Raw genomic sequence first — 21,088 nt, 5'->3', positions numbered from 1 at the left:
GTGATGATGAATGCATGTGGAATAAAGAGTGAATGGTGGCTGCAATAATGAAATGGAATGGCTGGAAATGCAAGGGGAATGCATGTGGAATGACAACTAGGGTGTGTTGGTGTGTGTATGGGAATTTCTGGTTCTAAGGCTTTGTTTGATTGGGCTAGGCCCTTTGTTTTATGTCCTAAAGTGCATAAATGGCCTTCAATTTTGTCCATCCTCTTGGCTCCATGGTTAAGCTATCCAATCCATGCCCAAAAATGCTCCAAATAGCCTCAAAATGCACTTTCTTGCTCCCTTTGCCATTAGGACCTAAAAACAAACGAAAATAGCTTAAACTACTAAAACAACTATGAATTAACAACATAAATGCACGAAAACAAGCTAAGTAAGTCGCCTAAATATGCTCCTATCAATACACATCACGAAATGACGGTCAACGAAAGTCAACTATCTGGCCTCAAGGGGCATTTTCGTCAATTCACACCATCAAAATTATAAAAACCATAAAATTAGAGACAGATTGTTACAGTTGGTGTCTATGCTCCAAAGTTTGAAAAAAGTTGGCTACTAAACTTGAGATCTTTCCAAGATTTCATGAAGTCTGAGGCCCCAAAATTGGAGCTCTGAATTTGTCTAAAAAGTGGCATTTGCAGAAAAGCAATTCCATTGCTTACTACTCTTTGAAAATTAATTTGGCTTAGACAGAGATAAGTCTCTGGCATTGCTGGTGAACAATATTATCTACATTAAGGGCAAGTCCATCCCCTTTTTTGGAGGTTGGCCCAAAGTCTAAAAAAATATGCTGGCACCCCAAAAACCCCACTCTACCCCACAAAATAGACCGGCCCAAAGTCCACCACAATCTCTAGGCCGGCCCAGAATAGGCTAAGTGAGGAACTGGCCTATTTAACGTCATTCTGATGTTAGCATGACGTCAGCCATGGCTGATTTTTTTTTTGTTTTTTTTTTTTTGCGGCTGGTGCGTGGGCGTGAGTTCCAGACTTCAAAAAAAAAAAAACAAAAAAACTCGTCAGAATCACCGTGGCCCACGTGTCCACTTTTGGGATGTTGGATTTCAACCTTTTTGAAATCCAACGGTCTAAATTAATTAACTTAATAAAAAAAGTTTAAAAATACAAAAAAAAAAATTTAAACGATTTGTTTTTATATATATAAATACCTAACCATCTTCTACAAAAATTGTACTTTCGAAAAATGACACGTGTGACAAGATTGATTAAAATTTATATCCGAAATTAAATATAAAATTATTATTTTTTATTATTTTATAAAAATATTTTAATATGAATTGACTAGACTTAAGATCAGCTCATTTTTTAAAAGTAGAGATAACACTTGACCAATTATTGTTCAATAAAGTCAATTACTATTCATTTGAATGGATTAAATGAACTTTGAACCAACTTATTTTTTAGGGATGAACTTGCTTTAAGGAAGAATGAGTAAACTTAACCTCATATGAGACTAACAATAATGTCTAAATGGCTCAACTCACTTTATTCTGCAGGAAGAGAAAAAAAAAAAAAAAAATGGTAGCCCAAGCTATAATTTTTCAGTCGAGGGTTTACAATTTAACGTAAAAAATCTGGCAACAAACATTTGTCATCCACAAGCTATTGCTAATCCATCCTTTGGTACAGCGCGGACGTCCTAAAAAGTGAAAAACTCATGCTGCATGTTTTACCAGCGCTCCGAAGAAAAACAATAATCTCATCTGATAATATGATTGCGGGGAGACAAGTCCACCTTCCCATCGGCATTAAAAATCAATTATCTTCCGTAGTACAAAATGTAAAGATAACTAACCACTATGAAATTTAATATCAAATATAGTAAACCCGTAAAAACATTAAGAATACACCAACTTTTATTTTCCTGGTCGATGAACGTCATTTTTGTTATACATACTTTTTCATGTGCCGACAACTGCCATTTAGTTGTTCTTTCCGAAGAGTTATGCAGTTCCCTTGCATTCCATTTTCTAAACTCAGCCAACCATGTTTGTGCCTTGATTTGGATATCCAAAGGAGAAACCTCAACACCATTCCAAATGAACTCATTACGAACCTTCCAAATACTCCAAACAAGAACAAGAAGCAAATCAAAGCTTTCCTTGGACGCATTTTGCGCCATATACTCCAACCAACGACGAAAGCCCTCCTTAATTAGATGTAAAGAACGGATGCCCAATGGACTTCCAAACCACACCGTTGCCCCTCTAGGACACATTAGAAGAGCATGTTCAACAGTCTCTGCCTCTTTATCACAAAAACCACAAGTCTCGTCTATAATTGTCCGTTTGGTCTTCAGATTAACTTTGGAAGGCAAAGCATTCATATAACCATGCCATACGCAAATTTTCACTTTCCCCAGGACCTTAGCTCGCCACAAAGCTTTCCATAGGAATCTTGTATCACCATTAATCACCGATCCCATAGGCTCATCACCACTCATTCCTGAACCCGATCGAGCCACAAAGTACGCACTCTTCGTAGTGAACAAGCCCTTAGGTTCCTTTATCCAAATCAACGAATCCGCACGGTAGAATAAACTCAAGGGTATACTTAAAATCAAATCCGCTTCCTCCTCCAAGAACCAACTACAAACTAAAGTTGAATTCCATCGAACCCCATCATCCTCCACCATCAAAGATCTGATCGTGAACTCTGGGTACACCTCCACCGGTCTGGGGCTAAGAACTTTGAAGAAGTGTTCTCGTGGCAACTAGTTATCCCTCTAAATATGGATTCGTAAACCATCCTCCACCCTCCATCGTGCATCACACAAATAATATGCCTAGATGCCACCACATTACGCCAACAGTAGGTCGAATTAAGTTTAACTAGAGCTTGTAAGAACTCAGAAGTAGGATAACACAGGGCTTTGAAAATTCTTGCCATAAGAGAGTTCGGTTACTATAGTAATCTCGACCCTTGCTTCGCAAGCAAAGCAAGGTTGAATGCATATAAATCTTTAAACCCCAGACCCCCTTCACTTTTCGGCTTACACAACCTTTGCCATTTAACCCAATGTATTCTCTGTTTTCCACCTTCTCTTGCCCATCAAAACTGGGCCACCATTTGGTTTAGCTCATCACAAAAAGACTTAGGTAGCAAGAATGTGTGCATCGTATACAATGGCATTGCCTAAGCAACCGATTTAATCAAAATCTCTTTACCCGCGCTACTCAACAAAGAACCACGCCAACCGTGCAACTTTTTCCACAACTGATCTTTAATATAAACAAATGCTTCTTTCTTGGACCTACCAATAAACACCTGTAGTCCAAGATATCGGTCGTGATACTCCACCCATTTTATCCCTAGACAATCGGCCAACATTGTGCATCCAACTCCGTAAGTTTCCTACTAAACGCAACACTACTTTTAGAAAGATTAACTGCTTGCCCAGACGCCTTTTCATATGTGCGTAATAACTTCTGGCAAAAATAAAGCTATTATCTGCAAATAACAAATGATGAACACTTGGAGCCCCTTTACATACCTGGGCCCCCTGAATACGGCCTTGTGCTTCCCAAGAATCAAATAATGTCGATAATCCCTCCGCACATAAGACAAATAGAAAGGGTGAGAGGGGATCTCCTTGACGAATTCCCCATTTTGGATACACTAACCCCATAGGCTCCCCATTCAATTTGAACGAATAAGAAACCGTAGACACACACATCATTATCCATTGTATCCATTCCTTCGCGAAACCCAACCTTCTCATAATATGCTCCAAAACTCCATTCAATACGATCATAGGCTTTACTGATATCTAACTTCAACGCCATCACCCCATTCTACCCATTATTCTTCCTATGCATATAATGAGCAATCTCGGAGGCTACCAAACAATTATCAGAAATTAGCCTTCCCAGTAGAAAGGCAATTTGCGATGGTGATATAATTTCCAGAAGAATGGCCTTCAGATGGTTAGTAAGAACCTTTGAGCATATCTTATAAATCACATTACAAAGACTAATCGGCCTAAGTTTAATCATCGCTAAGGGATCCACTTTCTTCGGAATCAAAGTGACATGGGTATAATTGATTTTATTAAGCATATGACCCGATGAAAGAATATGCCTTACCCCATCACACACATCCTAGCCGACCATCTCCCAATGCTTCTAACAAAAACCCGGTGATATAGCGCCAGGGCCCGGAGCTTTAGTTGGATGCATTTGAAAGAAAGCCCCTTTAATTTCCTCATTGGAAATCTATTGAAAAAGCTCCTGGTTCATCACATCCGTGACTTTGGGTGTGACCACCCACATGATTTCCGACACATCTATCGCACCCTGAGAATTAAACAATTTCGTGAAGTAATCAACAATCACCATCTCCATGCCCCTCTTGTCCGCATGCCACACCCCTGCCTCATCAAACAACCTTAACAAAGAATTCCTACGTTGTCTTCGATTAGCCTTCTGGTGAAAAAAAATATGTATTTTGATCCCCAAGCTTTAACCAATTTTCCTTGGACCTTTGCCTCCAGAATGCTTCTTCCTGTGCTAATAGAGCTTGCAACCGAGTGTTCAATTCATGCCATTGTGCAATAGTGGTTTCAGTAAAGGGCTTCCCAAATAAAGCATTCAACTTATCTTCTGTTTTTGAGATTTCCCCCAGAATTGATATTTTTGTTGTTTTTGCCCAATTAGCCAATTGTAATCTTGTCGCCTTAATCTTCTTTGTGACTCGATGCATTGGTGAACCATGGAACTCTGTTGCCCAACCTTGTTGTACCGTCGCTATATAGCCCTCCTCCATCGTTTTTTTTTTTAGCATGATTTGAGGTACGAGTACGTATAATATTTTCTGGAAAGTATACGGGTTTTACAAAAAGGGGTTATTATTTGATATTGAAATGGTTTGAAAAACAACTTTGTTTTTGCTCACTCACGTTTTCTGTTTTGCGCCCCTCCAGGTTTTAGGTAGCGAGGACGTGGGTCACGAAAGAGGCATCGAGGCAGTTCTGACAGAGCACCCTCCATGTAGGATTTTCTAGTTATCTTGTGTAGTGTTTGTTTGTTCTGGACTGCACCTAGGATGCTTGAATTTCTACTTTGCATTTTCCTTCCGTGTTTGTCACTAGCACTCATTCATCTTTTTATTGTAAATTATATCGTTGACTTTATTTTTCACTCTTTTGCTTCCGCATTGTGCACTTGGCTACGTCACCCTCACGTGACGGCCAGCACGCCCCAATTCTTAGTTCGGGGTGTGTCATGCTTTTACATTTTTTTAGACATTTACATTAATGATTATGAATTTTATTTATTTTGAACTCCCTTAAAAATACTATTCATGAGGGTTTATATGGTTTTGAAAATTCAAACGACGATGTACCCATACTCATAGCATAAAGAATGCGGTCACGAGCTTTTGCATATTTTTTTTCACATTTTTTGCACTTGTAAATTAATTATCATAATTTTTTAATGTGTTTGGTTTTAACTTGATACTTCTATTTTTAATGTGTTTTATAATTTTTTAATCTCACTCTTTGCCTATAGGATACTATAAAAATAAATAAATAAATAAATAAATAAACTTAAATTTTTTAAATTTATATAGAATAATAATACATATTTAATCTACATTGTATACATATACACTATGACTATTGTATTTTATAGTAAGTTTTTTTAGTAGTTTAAAAAAATTAAAATCATCAAAATAACTTTTTTTTAATGTGTCGAAACAATTTACTCATGTGTCACCTTCGTGTAAACCTGTTAAGGTTCTGTTATTAACGGGTTCTTATCATGTGAGCCGATAACGACTCCATTAGTTGTTGTATTGACCCGGAACTCGTTATTTTCGTGTCGTGTAAGAAATTGGCAGGTCTAAAAAGGCTCCAAAACTTTGAATTTTAACCAAAAACTATCATATAACTCTATTTAATGATAAGAACAAGGAAAAAAAAAACTTATTGGCGCACGTGCAACTCAATGGGTAGAAGGCCGCTGGCTTTGATCCCTGCAAGGAGCTGCTCAATGAGCACTCAGAGGTACTTACATCAATTTCTTCAAACATTGGGATTTTCTGGGTTTTCACCCACTTCAATTTTGTATTTTTTTTCTTCTGCTTTTATGTTTTTAGTAATTTTTTTGGTATCCTTTCATTAAAGCTCTCATAACGTTATTTAATGTCTTATTTCAAAAACAAAGAAATAAAATAAAAAAAATAAAAAGAAAAGTTCGAAAAAATGGTGATGACCGATGATTGGATATTGCTTAAAGTTTTGAATCCCTTTTTGTTACTGATTGACTACTCCAAATGATCCATCGCCTACTCATCAGTTATCACCCTTTTCATTTTGGTTAGAATTCAAACTGTTGTTATTGTCTTTCTTTTCTTTTTTTTTTAATTCATTTATTTTTAAATCATACATTTTTCAAGTTCTTGTTTTGTAAATTGATAATAGAAGAAAATTAAGTATGGTGTAGAAAGCTAAGAAAGTGAACAGATTCAGAGAAAATTCAATTCTCCAATGAGCAGGGGGTGTAGAGTCGATGCCGATCAACAAGTTGTGATGGTTGTTGGGTTGAGATAGATTTTAATGTGAATTACAAAGCTCCACAGCTTTGTAGCAAGAGTTGGGTTTGATTTGGGTATCTCATGAAGAGAAAGTGGAAAAGAAAGGAAGGACGACTAACTATCTCATCAAGAACGCCATCGGCATGGACATCACCACCATCATCACCATCATGAAAGTGGTTGTTACTTAGGGGATGCAGCATCGGAGAATGCACTATTTCTAAAACTGAACCAAAAAGTGGACCAAGAAAGAGACTATTTATGAAACTAGACCTAGAAAGAGACACCATTTATGAAATTGAACGAAGAAAGATACACTATTTATGAAACTAGACCGATGAAACTGAACGAAGAAAGATACACTATTTATGAAACTGGACCAATAAGGAGACACTATTTATGAAACTGTTCCAACTACTATACACTATTTATGAAAGTGGACTAAGAACTAGACACTATTTATGAAACATCCCCTAGAAGTAGGAACTATATATGAAAGTGGACCAAGAATGAGATACTATTTATGACACTGTACCAACTCCTATACATTATTTATGAAATTGGACCCAATAACTAAACACTATTTATGAAAGTGAACTAAGAACTAGGCACTATTTATGAATCTAGACCAATAAATAGTGTAATACCATTCAATTTCATAAATAGTGTAGTAACGGTCAGTTTCTTAAATAGTATAGTACCGTTCAATTTCATAAATTGTGTAGTACCGTTAAGTTTCATAAATAGTGTAATACTGTTCAATTTCATAAATAGTGTCTGTGATGGACAAGGGTAAGGTTTTTTTTTTAATTTTTTTATATTAAAATTTTTCATGTTCATTAAAATTGAAGTTCTTTTGTCCTCTTTATTAAAAATTAAGGGTTTTTTTTTTTATTAAAATTTAAGTTTTTTTCATTAAATAAAGTGATAGCATAGTTTTTTGTTAAAAAAAACTTAGCCCAAGCCCTTTTTATGAAAGCTCCCTAAACAAAAGGCATCTACAATTCTAATATTTTATCAATAAATATGAATTGTTGTATCTACTTTGACTAACAACAAAATTGGATACCACAAAAATATTAAATAAAAATTTTGTTTCCTTTTCTTTCTTCTACCTTGACAAGCAAAGCCTGAAATTTCGATCATGGGTGGATTTTCTCAATCAAGATAAAGTTGAGGATTGGGATGATTTTAACTATATTTTTGAAATTGGATTTCTTTTTTCTTTTCATTTCGTGATGGTTGGAGAAGGGAAAAAAAATGAGAAGGAAGAGAAAAAAATATGAACGGCTAGATCAATCTCGTGGATAATATTAATTAGTAGAAAATATAATTATGAAAAATTTAAAATAGAAGAATATTTAAACTTACCATGTGGCAAATTTTGACTAAATTGTAATGTTACTCAGCAAAATTCAGTGTCAAGCCGAGTTTGATAACTCATATATTTCATGCATTTATACCATCCATTACTAGTATCTTTGTGACGTTTTTGAGTTAAACTGGTTGCATTTTACCCTATTTTGTGCTAGTGTGCAGTTACATGTACTTTATGATCAATTTGAGGGCAAAAGAAGTGACAACATGCCCATTTTGGAGCTGATCCTTATTCAAACGTGGAGAGAAGTTTACTGGCCTGTTTTGGAGCCCAAATAAAGTTGTTACTTGTTTTGAAGTCTAAATAAAGAATCCAAGATGAATCTGGCTTGTTAGAAGATCAGGAACAGAATGAGAAATGAATTGGGATATCTAGCCTGATTTGAAGGTGCCAAATAAGGCAAAAACGTGCAAAATAAAGGCTAAATTGCTGGGATCACTTTGGAATATCTTCCAGCCTTTTTTACCCCATAAAAACTTGCCTTTTAGCCACTTTTACATGCCCTATTTATTCTAGGCGAATTACACAATTCTGGGGACCTATTTTTCCTCTCTTTTCATTCACTCTTAAGAAAAACCCTAGTCATTCCATACACTTCCACCACTACTGAAGACTCATCGCAGAAGGCTATTCTTGGAGAAGTTCTACATCAGAATTGCTTCAAGGGTTTCCTCTCCTGAATTTATTTTCACTCATGTTCTGTATTTTTGTTTTAATTTATGTGAACATGATGTGTAACTAAGTTCATAGCTAAGGATTTCGATGTAGCCTTGCAAAATTGATCCATGTTTTTAAGTTAAAGTATTCAGTTTGTCAATCTGCTTCCTGTTTCATTCACTTAATCGATTGTTAAATTTGTTTGTTGATTTTAATGTTTGATCACCATTAGGGTTAACTACAGATCATTTAATCAAGATTAGAGTAAACATCATGCTTAATCTTGGTAGACATGTGAATGAATGAAGAGAATGCTATGCAAACATCCTGCCATGTATTTTCTTTGGTTCTTTAACGTTTTCTTGCATGCTAAAGACTATTAATTAGGAACCGAAGTTGAACATCCCAATTAGGTTGTAGATTAGGAGAATTTGATCAAAACCACATATCATATGGCTAATCATATATATGTAAAACGAACTCAGGAAACAGGTTGGTAGTTGAATACGTCATAACTTTATAAACATGGAATTGGTTTTGTAATGGTGAATTCGAATCTCTGGCCTCATCTCCATTGCTTCTACATCAATATATTATTCGCTGCTACATTCTTGCATTTTAATTTAATTAAGTTTACAGCACAAAAACTACTCTCAATTGGTTATTTTCATTCTTTAGTTAGGGTTCTTTCAAAGTTAGTAATTTATAAAGGTCCAATCAGTCCCTGTGGTTCGACACCCTTACTTGTGCCATTATACCAACACTATTTTTGCACTAGGAAGGAACACAATAGTCTCACATTAATTTTTCTCCACTTTTGGGGGATTTTAAAGTTGACACACCCCGACTGGAGTCGAGACATGCTGCGCAACACTCGAATGAGATGTAGCCAAAGTGTAGGTGATGTGTAAAAATATGAATAAATTTAAACTAAAGTCGGAATTTATTTAAGCTAATAAGAGAGTGCTTAGTAGTGGGAAGAACCCATAATACACGAGTATTCAAAGCATAGATGACAATATGACATAAGTAGAGCAGTCAAATCTAGATAAGATACTTATTACACAACTGGAAATAAACTCCTACATTTATTATGGTGGTTTGTTGTGGTTTGCCGGGGAGTTACTGTGGTGATGGACGACGTTGATTGTTTCTCTGCATTTGTAGAGAGACAAAGAGAGAGGCAAGATGGAGAGCGAAATGAGAGATGAGGGAATCCAAGAGAATGGGGAAGGATGGAACATGCGGACAAAGGGGAGAGAAGACCCATGTGGGTGGGTCCCACAGACACAGATATCCCAAAGAAAAATAATAAAATAATAGAAAGGAGAATATTTGAAATAGTGAAGTTACTAAAATACCCTTTTGCTTTGTAGTTTTGTAAAATCTTCATCGTAACTCCAAATTTGATTATGCTTGCGCCCACGCATTAATAGCAATGAGTACAACGTGAATAAAATAAAATAGTAGCTCATATACATCACGAAATGACGGTCAACGAAAGTCAACTATCTCGCCTCAAGGGGCATTTTCGTCAATTCACACCATCAAAATTATAAAAACCGTAAAATTAGAGACAGATTGTTACAGTTAGTGTCTATGCTCCAAAGTTTGAAAAAAGTTGCCTACTGAACTTGAGATCTTTCCAAGATTTCATGAAGTCTGAGGCTCCAAAATTAGAGCTCTGAATTTGTCTAAAAAGTGGCATTTGCAGAAAAGCAATTCCATTGCTTACTACTCTTTGAAAATTAATTTGGCCTAGACAGAGATAAGTCTCTAGCATTGCTGATGAACAATATTATCTAAATTAAGAGCAAGTCCATCCCTTTTTTGAAGGTTGGCCCAAAGTCTAAAAAAATATGTTGGCACCCCAAAAACCCCACTCTACCCCACAAAATAGACCGGCCCAGAATAGGCTAAGTGAGGAACTCACCTATTTAACGTCATTCTGATGTTAGCATGACGTCAGCCACGGCTAATTCTTTTTTTTTTTTTTTTTTTTTTTTTCGGCTGGTGCGTGGGCGTGAGTTCCAGACTTCAAAAAAAAAAAAAAAAAACTTGTCAGAATCACCGTGGGCCACGTGTCCACTTTTGGGATGTTGGATTTCAACCTTTTTGATATCCAACGGTCTAAATTAATTAACTTAATAAAAAAAGTTTAAAAATACAGAAAAAAATTTAAACGATTTGTTTATATATATATAAATACCTAACCATCTTCTACAAAAATTGTACTTTCGAAAAATGACACGTGGTGTGACAAGATTGATTAAAATTTCTATCCGAAATTAAAAATAAAATTATTTTATTTTTATTATTTTATAAAAATATTTTAATATGAATTGACTAGACTTAAGATCAGCTCATTTTTTTAGAAGTAGAGATAACACTTCGGCCAATTATTGTTCAATCAAGTCAATTACTATTCATTTGAGTGGAATAAATGAACTTTGAACCAACTTATTTTTTAGGGATGAACTTGCTTTAAGGAAGAATGAGTGAACTTAACCTCATAATAGGCTAACAATAACATCTAAGTGGCTCAACTCACTTTATTCTGCAGGAAGAGATAAAAAAAAACAAAAAAAACAAAAAAAACAAAAAAAACAAAAAACAAAAATAGCCCAAACTATAATTTTTCAGTCGAGGGTTTACAATTTAACGTAAAAAATCTGGCAACCAACATTTGTCATCCACAAGCTATTGCTAATCCGTCATTTGATACAGCGCGGACGTCCTAAAAAGTGAAAAACTCATGCTGCATGTTTTACCAGTGCTCCGAAGAATAACAATAATCTCATCTGATAATATGATTGCGGGGAGACAAGTCCACCTTCCCATCGGCATTAAAAATCAATTATCTTCCGTAGTACAAAATGTAAAGATAAAACTAACCACTATGAAATTTAATATCAAATATAGTAAACCCGTAAAAACATTAAGAATACACCAACTTTTATTTTCCTGGTCGATGAACGTCATTTTTGTTATACATACTTTTTCATGTGTAGGGCTGAAATGGTCTTCGATCCTAGATCGCATGTGGGAGGTTCAGTTGTTTATCTCCAATAATTACATCCTCCTGACCATTGCTGCAAAAACAGAAAAATTTCAACTAGTGAGAAAATTAACAATCGAAACTGCCTGAAAAGAAACAGAACCAGAAAATACCTGAGATAGCTCAAAGCCGACATTCGGTAGAGGCAGGTGAACACAAGTATATGCAACCCAATCGTGTAGAAAAATGCAAAAGTCCGAGCATACCTGTAAGATTATTCTTCTCTTGTTAAACTAAATTACCTTGCATATATGTTTTTTTCTTTTTAAAAAGGGCGACCCCAAGCCAACAAGGCTCCCCACTTTACAAGGATTGGGGGGACATCTATCGTACAAAGAGGCTGTTTCCACTTGTATATATGTTCTGCTAAAAGAATACGATTTCAACCGGATACAGACATGAGAAAAAAATTTTAAAGGGTTATTCAATTAGCACTGAAAATTTGTTTTAGCACTCCTTTACAATAAAAAATTTCCTCAAATTCTGGGGAATAGATGACCAAATCACATGGATCGGGCCAGGCAACTAGAGCCATTATCAAACTTGGGCAACTAGAGTCATTGTCAAACTTCTATTAAAGAGATGCAACAAACAAGAATTGCACATTTTTTATGGAACAGGAATTGCACTGTTAATTAGAACAATATGACAAAATACTCGACCGTTGAAAAGAATGAGCGAAATCTGATATATGTCTGGGTAGTTGAGAATAAGATCATGTGATCTTACTTGTTTCCAAGAAGAAAACGTCCGCTGCTTAGAGTAATTCTATCCCTGAAACCCAACTCCTTGTATCTTTGATCCCTTTCCTATAATACAAGAGAAGTAAGTTAATATATGATCTCTAAAAAATAAAAGACAGCAAAAGGAATATACATCTGTAAGTCCGATCACAGGGTATATGCATCTTTGCTAACAAACTTTACAAATTCACCAGAAAGTACCTTTTTCGAGAAGGCTGCAAAAGGATTTATGTCATCCTCATATATCTTCTTGTACTTCGATTCAACATCTGAGGAAAAACCACTTTCAAGATCCTCTGCAGGCTGAAATATACAACAAAAAGAATAGAGAGTTGAGGAACTACAAAGATTCCGACAATTGACCCAAAAAAATACCCAGCCATTCTGTCTGAAAGAAGAAGAGGGAACTAGAAGCACATATAACACCTTCTTTGATCCTCTAGAAACTACTTTTTCAAGACTGTAATCCTGAACATAACGAATCTTTCCATAGAGTTTGACATTATCAGCTTTCGTCTTTTCCAGTTCCACTGTTAACGCCCCTATCTTTTCCTTCAAATGTCTTATTTCCTAAGACAATAAAATCAGTCAGCAAAGTTGCACGATTCGACCAGTAATCTAGCCACATGATATGGCAGATTACAAACCAAAGCAACCATAGCTGTTTGAAAATTAACAACGTACTTCTTCTGTCTCTCTCAAGCGTGTCCTGAATCGATCTCTCTGATTACAGATAACCTTAAGCATTGAGCTTTGGTCTTGGTCCAAGGAACCGTGTTTTTGATCTGCATTCTGATTCGGAAAGGGTATTGTTAACAAAACAAATTAATGTGAAACCAAATGATTGATAACCAGAGAGTAAAATGGAATGCATAGTGCAATGACAAGAACTAACTTAACTGTAAATCAAACACAGAAACTTCACAGGTATAATTAGTAATTACCAAATTATGTTGTAGTTAAAAGGCTAAAACCAAAGAGGCCCGTGATAAAATAACTGTGAGCTAATTTGACAATCATCACCCATGTTGCTCTATGGTGATATATCTAAGCACTAGATTGCATAAAAAACAAAAAAACAAAACTTCATGTATTTTGCTAAATACTTTGTTTTTTGAGGTAGAGAAATGGACTACCAATAAGAACAAGATTAACTTGGTGATTTCAAACTTTCGTACACCTTTAGGCCCAATTCTGGAGGGATTGAGATCAAGCTAGTAGGATGGATAAAAAAAATGATAGACAGGAGGGATTAGAAATGCACCATATGAGCATTACAAAAGCATATAAAAGGGATTTGTAGACGACTCCTTCCAAGTAGAGATTTGCAAATCCCTCTCACATGCCTTCATAATGCTCCTATCTAAAATTTTGTGATCCATTCCTTACTAACTGAACCTCAATCCCTTACGCAAACCTTAGGAGTTGCAAGTCAATTTACTCCCAACAAATGAAAATATTTGATTGAAGACTAATTCGACAAAACAGCCAGGAAGGAAACAAATTGCATTATTGCAGCAAAGATGTTACATTTTCCAAATTTTTTTACCCCATGACTCATGAAATTTCATGTGAAGAAATTTATGGTGGCGAAAATGAGAGAGATATTGATATGTACGCGTCCGGGGGGCGGAGGGGATTGGAGGTAGGGAGAAGAGGAGTACCTCAGACGGCTCAGTGCTCCTAGCCTCTGAAAGATCCCAGTCGTCAAATAGAATTCCCTTTTTATCCTTCGAACCATAGCCCTGCAGTAGAAAGGCAAGGTAAAAGTTTAGAAAATATGAGGGGTAACTCAAGTACGAAGTCGTACTCCTACATGCATTCTCTGCTCATATACGCATGAGATTTGAATGTGTTTACGTCAATATTAGCTGACTTTAGTTTCTATGAAATCTGAACCAATTCTACTTCTCAAAATTGCAACCGCAAAAGATGTTGACTACATCAAGATTATAATCATACTTCACAATTCATATCATGGAAACCAAAAGTAACACTCATGCGGGCACCATGAGTAATCAATGCTCACCTTCAGTATGTCATCCTCCAACTTTTGGATTAATTTTTGTTGTTCATTAACCTTTACTGTAAGTTCTGATATCTTGCCATCAGCTTTTTCTAGCAAGGATGCTTTCTCTGAAAGTTTGACCTGAAAGCAGCACAATAAAAAATACAACAGACACATGAGAGGTCGGTAATAGAATAGGCATCAACTGAACTACACTCCATAGATTGATTCCCACCGAAAGACATGGTATGATCCCTGGGAAATATTTAAATCAAGTTTTATCTTTGACTAGAGATAGATAGGAATCCGATCATTGTGTCTGCTGCATGCATGTCTTCATACCTTCAATTGTGTGAGCTCATGCTCCATTTTCCGGTTTTTATCGAGAAGAAGAGACTCCATTTTGCTCATCTCTTCCCCAATTGTAGCTACTTCCCAATCTTCAGCCTCAATTGAATTATAACCAACTGCCTACAAATATAACAATGTCAAGTTAATCAGTGATTAACAGAACATTGTTGAGGTACTTGAGAAAAGGAGAACAATGTTTGAAAAATAACTAGGAGTTCTATGGTCGTACAGAAGATAAATGAGAACAAATAAAGTATACAAACCAGGAGTTAAATATAAGAAACTACAAGTTCAACGGACAAGAATCAAGCAGAAAAAAAATATATAACCACTGTTGTAAGCCTTTGTAATAATCATTGAAATAGAGCTTGAATTTCAATCATGTGAAGTATAGATTAACAATGAACTTCAGTAATAGATGGACTAGAATATTAGTTTACTCAATAATGCCAAATTACCGTTTTAAATTAACAAACTTGATCTAATAATTTCAAAGTTTTTTTCATAGCAGCCCCATAAGTGAATTCTCATTGTAGAGTCGTAGACTACTAAATGACATACTCCAGACTTTAAACACTGAAGGTATGATGCAGTTGATTTCTGGCATTGTGTACAATGAATTCAACTTTTCTTAGACATAGAGCTTAGTTTCCTCACCAAAAATTTTGTAATTTGATTTCTCCAAACAACATTGACCACAAGTATAAACAACTAAACAATACAACTCGAAAGTGTAAAAACTTCTGATAACAGTTGCAAAACTGAAGCTAAAATGATAACAGGCAACTTCCAAGCTAAAGAATGTAGGAGAAAGATGGCATTACCTGCAAAATTTTAACCTTTTTACGCAAATCATCAACCAGTTTTGTTGTTGGCCGTGCCTGAAGCTCTTTCTTCATCTCCGCAACAGCAGCTTCCTAAATTAAAAGGGGGTTGATAAAGTTCTTACACAATAGAGACAAAAAATAAATAAAGATAACCTGCGGTACATTATGGGAGCTGGAAGATCAACTATATAATACATGAAATTAAATGAGAGGGTGATACATAATACAGGAAATCAAATAAGAGGGTGGCAACTTCATGACTTGGGTTTCCGGAGCATCATAAAGCTTAAATAAAGAACTATTTAAAACACTCAATGTTCAATCCCTAACAACACCTTTTGTTATGTTCTTAATAAGTATACCTTTTCAATGAGCAGTGCATTCAACCTCTTGATCTCGTTCAAGTGCTCTTCTCTTTCATTTGATAACGTTCTTTCAATATTGTGAAGTTCCATGTTGAGTTCAGCAATGATCTTCTCTTTAGCAATTAAAGAATTCTCAAGGACGCTAGTTGAATCAACATCACTGTGGCACAGCAATAAACTTAAAATAAAAAAGATAACTCAAAAACAACAGAACCAATCTATATAAAGACTTAATCTCAATGGAGGAACAAAACATGGATACTTCAAATATCTAATACCAGAACAATCCAACATACAGAGCAAGGTAAAAACTGAAGAACATCAAAATATCTAATACCAGAAACAAAAATTAAATCAGATAGTTCAGTGAATAAGAATGGAAAATGATCTTTTCTATTGCCCTTTTATTTTTGTCTGTAAGTTCTAGGTTTCACCAATAACAAGACGAGGACTATGTCACTATGCTTAGTTTCTTAGGACAGCAACATTATTAACAGATTAAGCAGAATCCTAACAGTACAGGACAAATGATCACTTAATAAGCATTATGTATTTCAAGGATTGAAAAGTCGAAATTTCTAAAAAAAGGAGGGACTTTTCTATTTTCAACGGTCCATAAAACAAAAGACTATGAAACTACAATGCAGCACCTACAAATAAAGAATACACAACAAGCCTTGAAAGTGAATTGTGAACAATTCAAACCTTGTAACATAAAAAATAAGGAAAACCAATGAAAAGGGCTTGAAAACTTTGAGTTTTAATGATAAGGACAAAATAAAGGGTAAAGTGAATAGTACCAGGATTGACTTTTTAGTGTAAAAATATGGTTTTTCGTTAAAGTGAACAGTACAGCGGGCTTTTCGTTAAAACTCCCTAAAAAATATTGGGTTCAGTACACACCTTCTAAGTTTTACAATAACAAGATGATGACCATGCTTAATTTCTTAAGGCAGCAATTTTTTCACATAGAATACACAGAATCCTTACAATAGATGCCAAATGATAAAATTTACTTAATAAGTATTATGTATTGCAATGATTGAAGATTCTAAACTTCTATATTCTACAATTCATGGAATCAAATAACTACCATCTGAAAGAAAAGAAAGCAAATTGAGACAATAGTTTCCGGGGACATACAAAATACAACACTGAACTACCTCACCTTTTCTTATTTTCAGTGTCATCGTTTGCTGTCTGTAATTTGGAACGCAGAAATCCCTGCAAAATGTTCAATGAAAAAGGGGGCATCAACAATGAGGAACCATTTACTGCAAGAAGCAAAAGCGAGAAACTGAATAAACAATGATTGCAGTAGCTTGGACCTTAAAAAGTAACAAAAGTTACAATGTAAGACCTGTTTGCACAAAAGCGTTAAAACTAAAACGCAGCACCTACACATAAAGAATAAAACACTAACGTTGAAAGTGGATTATGAACAACTCCAATCTAGTAACGTAAAAAAATATTGGGTTTAGCACACACCTTCTCCCTCTCAAGACTAAAAAGCCGTGTCTGAGCCCGTTCAACTTCATCCATCAGAAGATTGACCTCGGATTGCTTGGTTGCCCTCTCTTCATCTGAAAAGATTAGAGAAAACATGAGCAGCTTTGAGAAAATTTATTATATTGAATGCAGAGATTAGATGACCCGGAAGAAATGAGAAAATTTGAAATTCACCTGATTGAGCACGAAGCTCGAACAATTGACTTTGAGCAAGTTCGTGTAATTTCTGCATATTGAAAACACTGTCTTTAGCTTGACGTAATTGATCTTGCAACAATTGCTCTCTGTATAAAGTGAACAGATCATAAATCAAGATACGCAAAAAGATAATACAGCTTTTAATAAAGACATCAAAAGGCGCAAAACAAAACCAATCAGAGATCTGGTGTGGTTTTGCCTTGGTATCATTCCCATAAATCTTTGTCAGGAATTTTTACCTTTCTTTTAGGACCTCAAGTATTTTCTGGTTCTCTTCCGCAAAACTGCGTTGCTTGATCTCCACAATTTCTTTAACTTTATCCTCCATCTAACAGAACATGAGAAAGTTCACACATTAAAAGGGAGGTATCACCACTGGTTAAAAACATATGTTAAAATTTAAATCTGTTGATTTCGCTATGGCTAAATGCTCCAGCAATAATTATAACAAAGTCACAATGAAATCAGAGAAACAACAATGAATTGAAATTATAACAAAGTCACAACGAACTTTCTCATCTAAAGGAAGGTAATGACCACCTTCAGTTTCAAAACTGTTTACATGATTACATCTAACTTTAACTAAGAGATAGCTCACCAGAGGGAGTCTGATAGAAACCCTATCAACCAAACCAATATATCCAACTTGAGATGGCAAGATGTGATTATTAAAAATATCACACCGCGACTCAAATAAATGCTATATTGAGAGAAAGAGAAAAACTTCAAACCACTTGAGAAGGTATAGTCGTGCTTGTTAAATAACAAAAGAAACTAGTAATTACAAACCTGTTGCTCTAACTGGCGGTTCCGCTCTTCAAGTCTTCTTATTGTTGCCTGTTGATTTTTTAAATGAGTTGCTTCTGTCCTGAATTCTTCAAGCTCAACTTTCATTTTCCTATTTTCAGATTCTAGTTCAGACAATTTCACATCTTGCTCCTGCATGAGATAAATAAAGATTTTCAAAAACATACCCATAAGGCACAGCTTACAAAAAGAGCATAGCACACGCTCAAGAGATACAATATGTGGTCAACAAGGGAATGCAGTAATTTAATAATAAAACTTTCCAGGTCATCTATATTCTATATAAAACCATTGCTCAGCCAACACTAATGATACTTCCATTGGGCTCACAAGAGTCACAACACAATTTTGTTCTAATTCTCAAATCTTTTGTTGATTAAACTATACTTATTTATAAAATCAAGTTTTTAACTTGAAGCAATTTTTTTTTTTTTTGCTCTAATTCTCATCCAAAGAATCATTCTCATCTCTACTACACTCATGTTGAGCATCAACACGTACACAAAAATAGTGTAGCGGAGATGAGAATGCTTCTTGGATGTGTGGGCACACGAGAAAGGACAAGATTATGAATGAGGAATTAGGAGTAGCCGAAATTGAAGTTAAGATGAGAGAGAATCGGTTAAGGTGGTTTGGACATGTAAAACGAAGACCTACAAATGCTCCAGTTAGAAAATGAGAGTATGAGACAGAGGGCCAAAGGGGTAGAGGAAGACCTAGGAAGACATGGAAAGAGACTCTAAGAAAAGATTTGGACTACATGGATCTAACAGAAGACATGGCACACAACCGAGCGCAATGACATTCTAGGATTCATATAGCCGACCCCACTTAGTGAGATAAGGCTTTGTTGTTGTTGTTGTTGTTGTTGTTGTTGTTTTATGAACTTCAAAAAATAGACAGCAAAATCGCCATGGCCCGCAACGGCCATAGAACTGGCCAAGCAAATTTTGATTTCAAAATCACCCAAAACATAATTTAAAGAGCAAGTTGTAGCGTTCAATGGAATCTCCTGAGAGTTATGTACAATCATTTCATGCATATATATCTGCTTGGTCCTTGAACATCATTGAAGTTCATTCAATTTAAGGTATTAAAGATGAAAGCATGTATTAAATCAGGTTTGATATTTCAGAAATATTAGAAAACACTAAGTATGATGGTGGTACTTAGTACTTACAGCACTTGAAGCAAGCGCCAGATAAGGATCTGGAGCCTCGTAAAGTTTTTGATAGATGTTAAGAAAAGCGTTCTCTCCAAATTTTGCTCTCTTAGTAAGATTATCAACTTCTTCTTGGTAACCTCTAAGTAATGAATTAAAGAGATTTAGCTTTTCCTCTGGTGACGCTTTCTTGAAATCTGTCAGAAAAGCATGTTTTCCATCATGCAAAGCGGCAAAAGTGAGATGAAACAATTAAAACACAGAAAAAGGCCTCCTTGCAAAGGTACCCAATATCTGCACTTTCAAGAAGAAATTCACGCTGGCCCACAGAAAGGTGGTCCTCTTCCCTTACTAGACCAACTAATGTAAACTAAAGTAAACTGTGGTCATGATAAAGATATAATGGCTTACCTCTAGTGCTTTCCGCAAGCTTCCGCCTATTCTTCTGGCTGTTTTCCTGATTTTCAGCTATCCTAACCCCTTGCTCATCCAATACACTTTTTTCCTTCTCCAAGTCAAAATCTGTAAGAAAAACACAAAAGCGTCCATTGATATCAAGTTTTCAACTTTTCAGCAATGATATTCCTGTTACTTTTGGTTCACAACCCAAATACCTTGGTCGCCACAGCAGTCAATCCGTGAGGCATCATTCCGATCCTAACGGACGCTAAACCAAACTGAACAGTTTTCCAACCTCCATCACAGAATATCTTTTAGCTCCACTATGCAACATTTTAAGCCCTTCCGCAATTTCTTATCAATAAACTCATTCCATTCTCACAACTATCACGCAATTTATTTACTTTTTTACTTGAATATTTAGTGATTCAACACAAAACTCGATAACGCCCAATGAAATTAGTCATTTGCACCATTTCTCTAAAAAATGTTAACAAATTGTGAGCGCCAATTTACACTGATACATACATACAAACGTTGTGTGTACATATATACACATATCTGATTGAAATGAAGCATAAACCAAAGCTTATTTTCTCCTTATATTGCCAGTAAGGCAGAATCTAATAAGCAAATTGCAGAGCTGACATTAAGAAAAACTTGCGGCTCCTTACAGAGCTACCATTCTCAAATTGTTCAAGCAAAACTGCAACTCTAAAGCTTCAACTGAAAGCTTAACATTAACTTGAAAATTACCTTTCCAGAAATTGGAGACGACGGAGATGGGAGAGGAGGACTTGGATTTGTCCCTGTCGAATCCGCCTTGCGGAGAAGCCTCCATTGGCGGGGGTGCCAGATCTCTACGGCCTGAACGGCACGTCGTCTCTGAGCTCGCGATTCAGTGAGGTGCAGCGGCGGATTGAGATATGGAGAAATGGAAGAAAGAGGGATCTGAGAAAAATAGAGGTATGGATTTTTGGTTATTTAATTTTAATGGCAAGAATGCTTATTGTTGCTCTCGCCTTAACAGCAACTCCGGCGTTGAAAGGCCCATAGGGCTCCT

General features: G+C 35.7%; 2 protein-coding genes across 3 annotated transcripts in view; both read right to left on the bottom strand.

Annotated features, from left to right (window-relative positions):
* The window catches only part of LOC125472653, a 19,568-nt gene extending 16,907 nt beyond the window's left edge, over positions 1 to 2,661 (bottom strand). The window contains exon 1 of the mRNA XM_048574309.1: positions 1,924 to 2,661. Coding sequence (XP_048430266.1) covers positions 1,924 to 2,661 — 738 coding nt within the window. The remainder of the gene's footprint in view (positions 1 to 1,923) is intronic.
* LOC103934700 (protein CASP) lies at positions 1,532 to 21,088 on the bottom strand. 2 transcript variants are annotated; one of them, XM_048574324.1, is made up of 20 exons: positions 20,782 to 21,088; positions 20,038 to 20,148; positions 19,645 to 19,823; positions 18,447 to 18,596; positions 17,897 to 17,985; positions 17,634 to 17,743; positions 17,439 to 17,533; positions 17,119 to 17,174; positions 15,948 to 16,110; positions 15,583 to 15,675; positions 14,750 to 14,878; positions 14,429 to 14,548; positions 14,064 to 14,144; positions 13,084 to 13,191; positions 12,826 to 12,969; positions 12,601 to 12,702; positions 12,386 to 12,465; positions 11,770 to 11,862; positions 11,604 to 11,690; positions 1,532 to 1,931 (listed from the first exon to the last, which is right to left on the bottom strand). In XM_048574324.1, exons 1-19 carry the CDS (start codon positions 20,864 to 20,866, stop codon positions 11,630 to 11,632), a joined length of 2,049 nt encoding a protein of 682 aa, XP_048430281.1. In that variant the 5' UTR covers positions 20,867 to 21,088; the 3' UTR covers positions 1,532 to 1,931; positions 11,604 to 11,629. The 2 variants fall into 2 exon arrangements, with proteins under 2 accessions (XP_048430281.1, XP_048430280.1); XM_048574323.1 differs by lacking the exon at positions 1,532 to 1,931 and having other exon boundaries at positions 11,210 to 11,690.

Source organism: the organism of the source record quoted next, unplaced genomic scaffold (assembly GCF_019419815.1).
Source record: "Pyrus x bretschneideri cultivar Hongxiangsu unplaced genomic scaffold, Pyrus_bretschneideri_v1 Contig70, whole genome shotgun sequence".
Taxonomy (NCBI): domain Eukaryota; kingdom Viridiplantae; phylum Streptophyta; class Magnoliopsida; order Rosales; family Rosaceae; genus Pyrus; species Pyrus x bretschneideri.
Note: the sequence above shows the minus strand (reverse complement) of the source record. Positions and strands in the feature narration are given on the sequence as shown.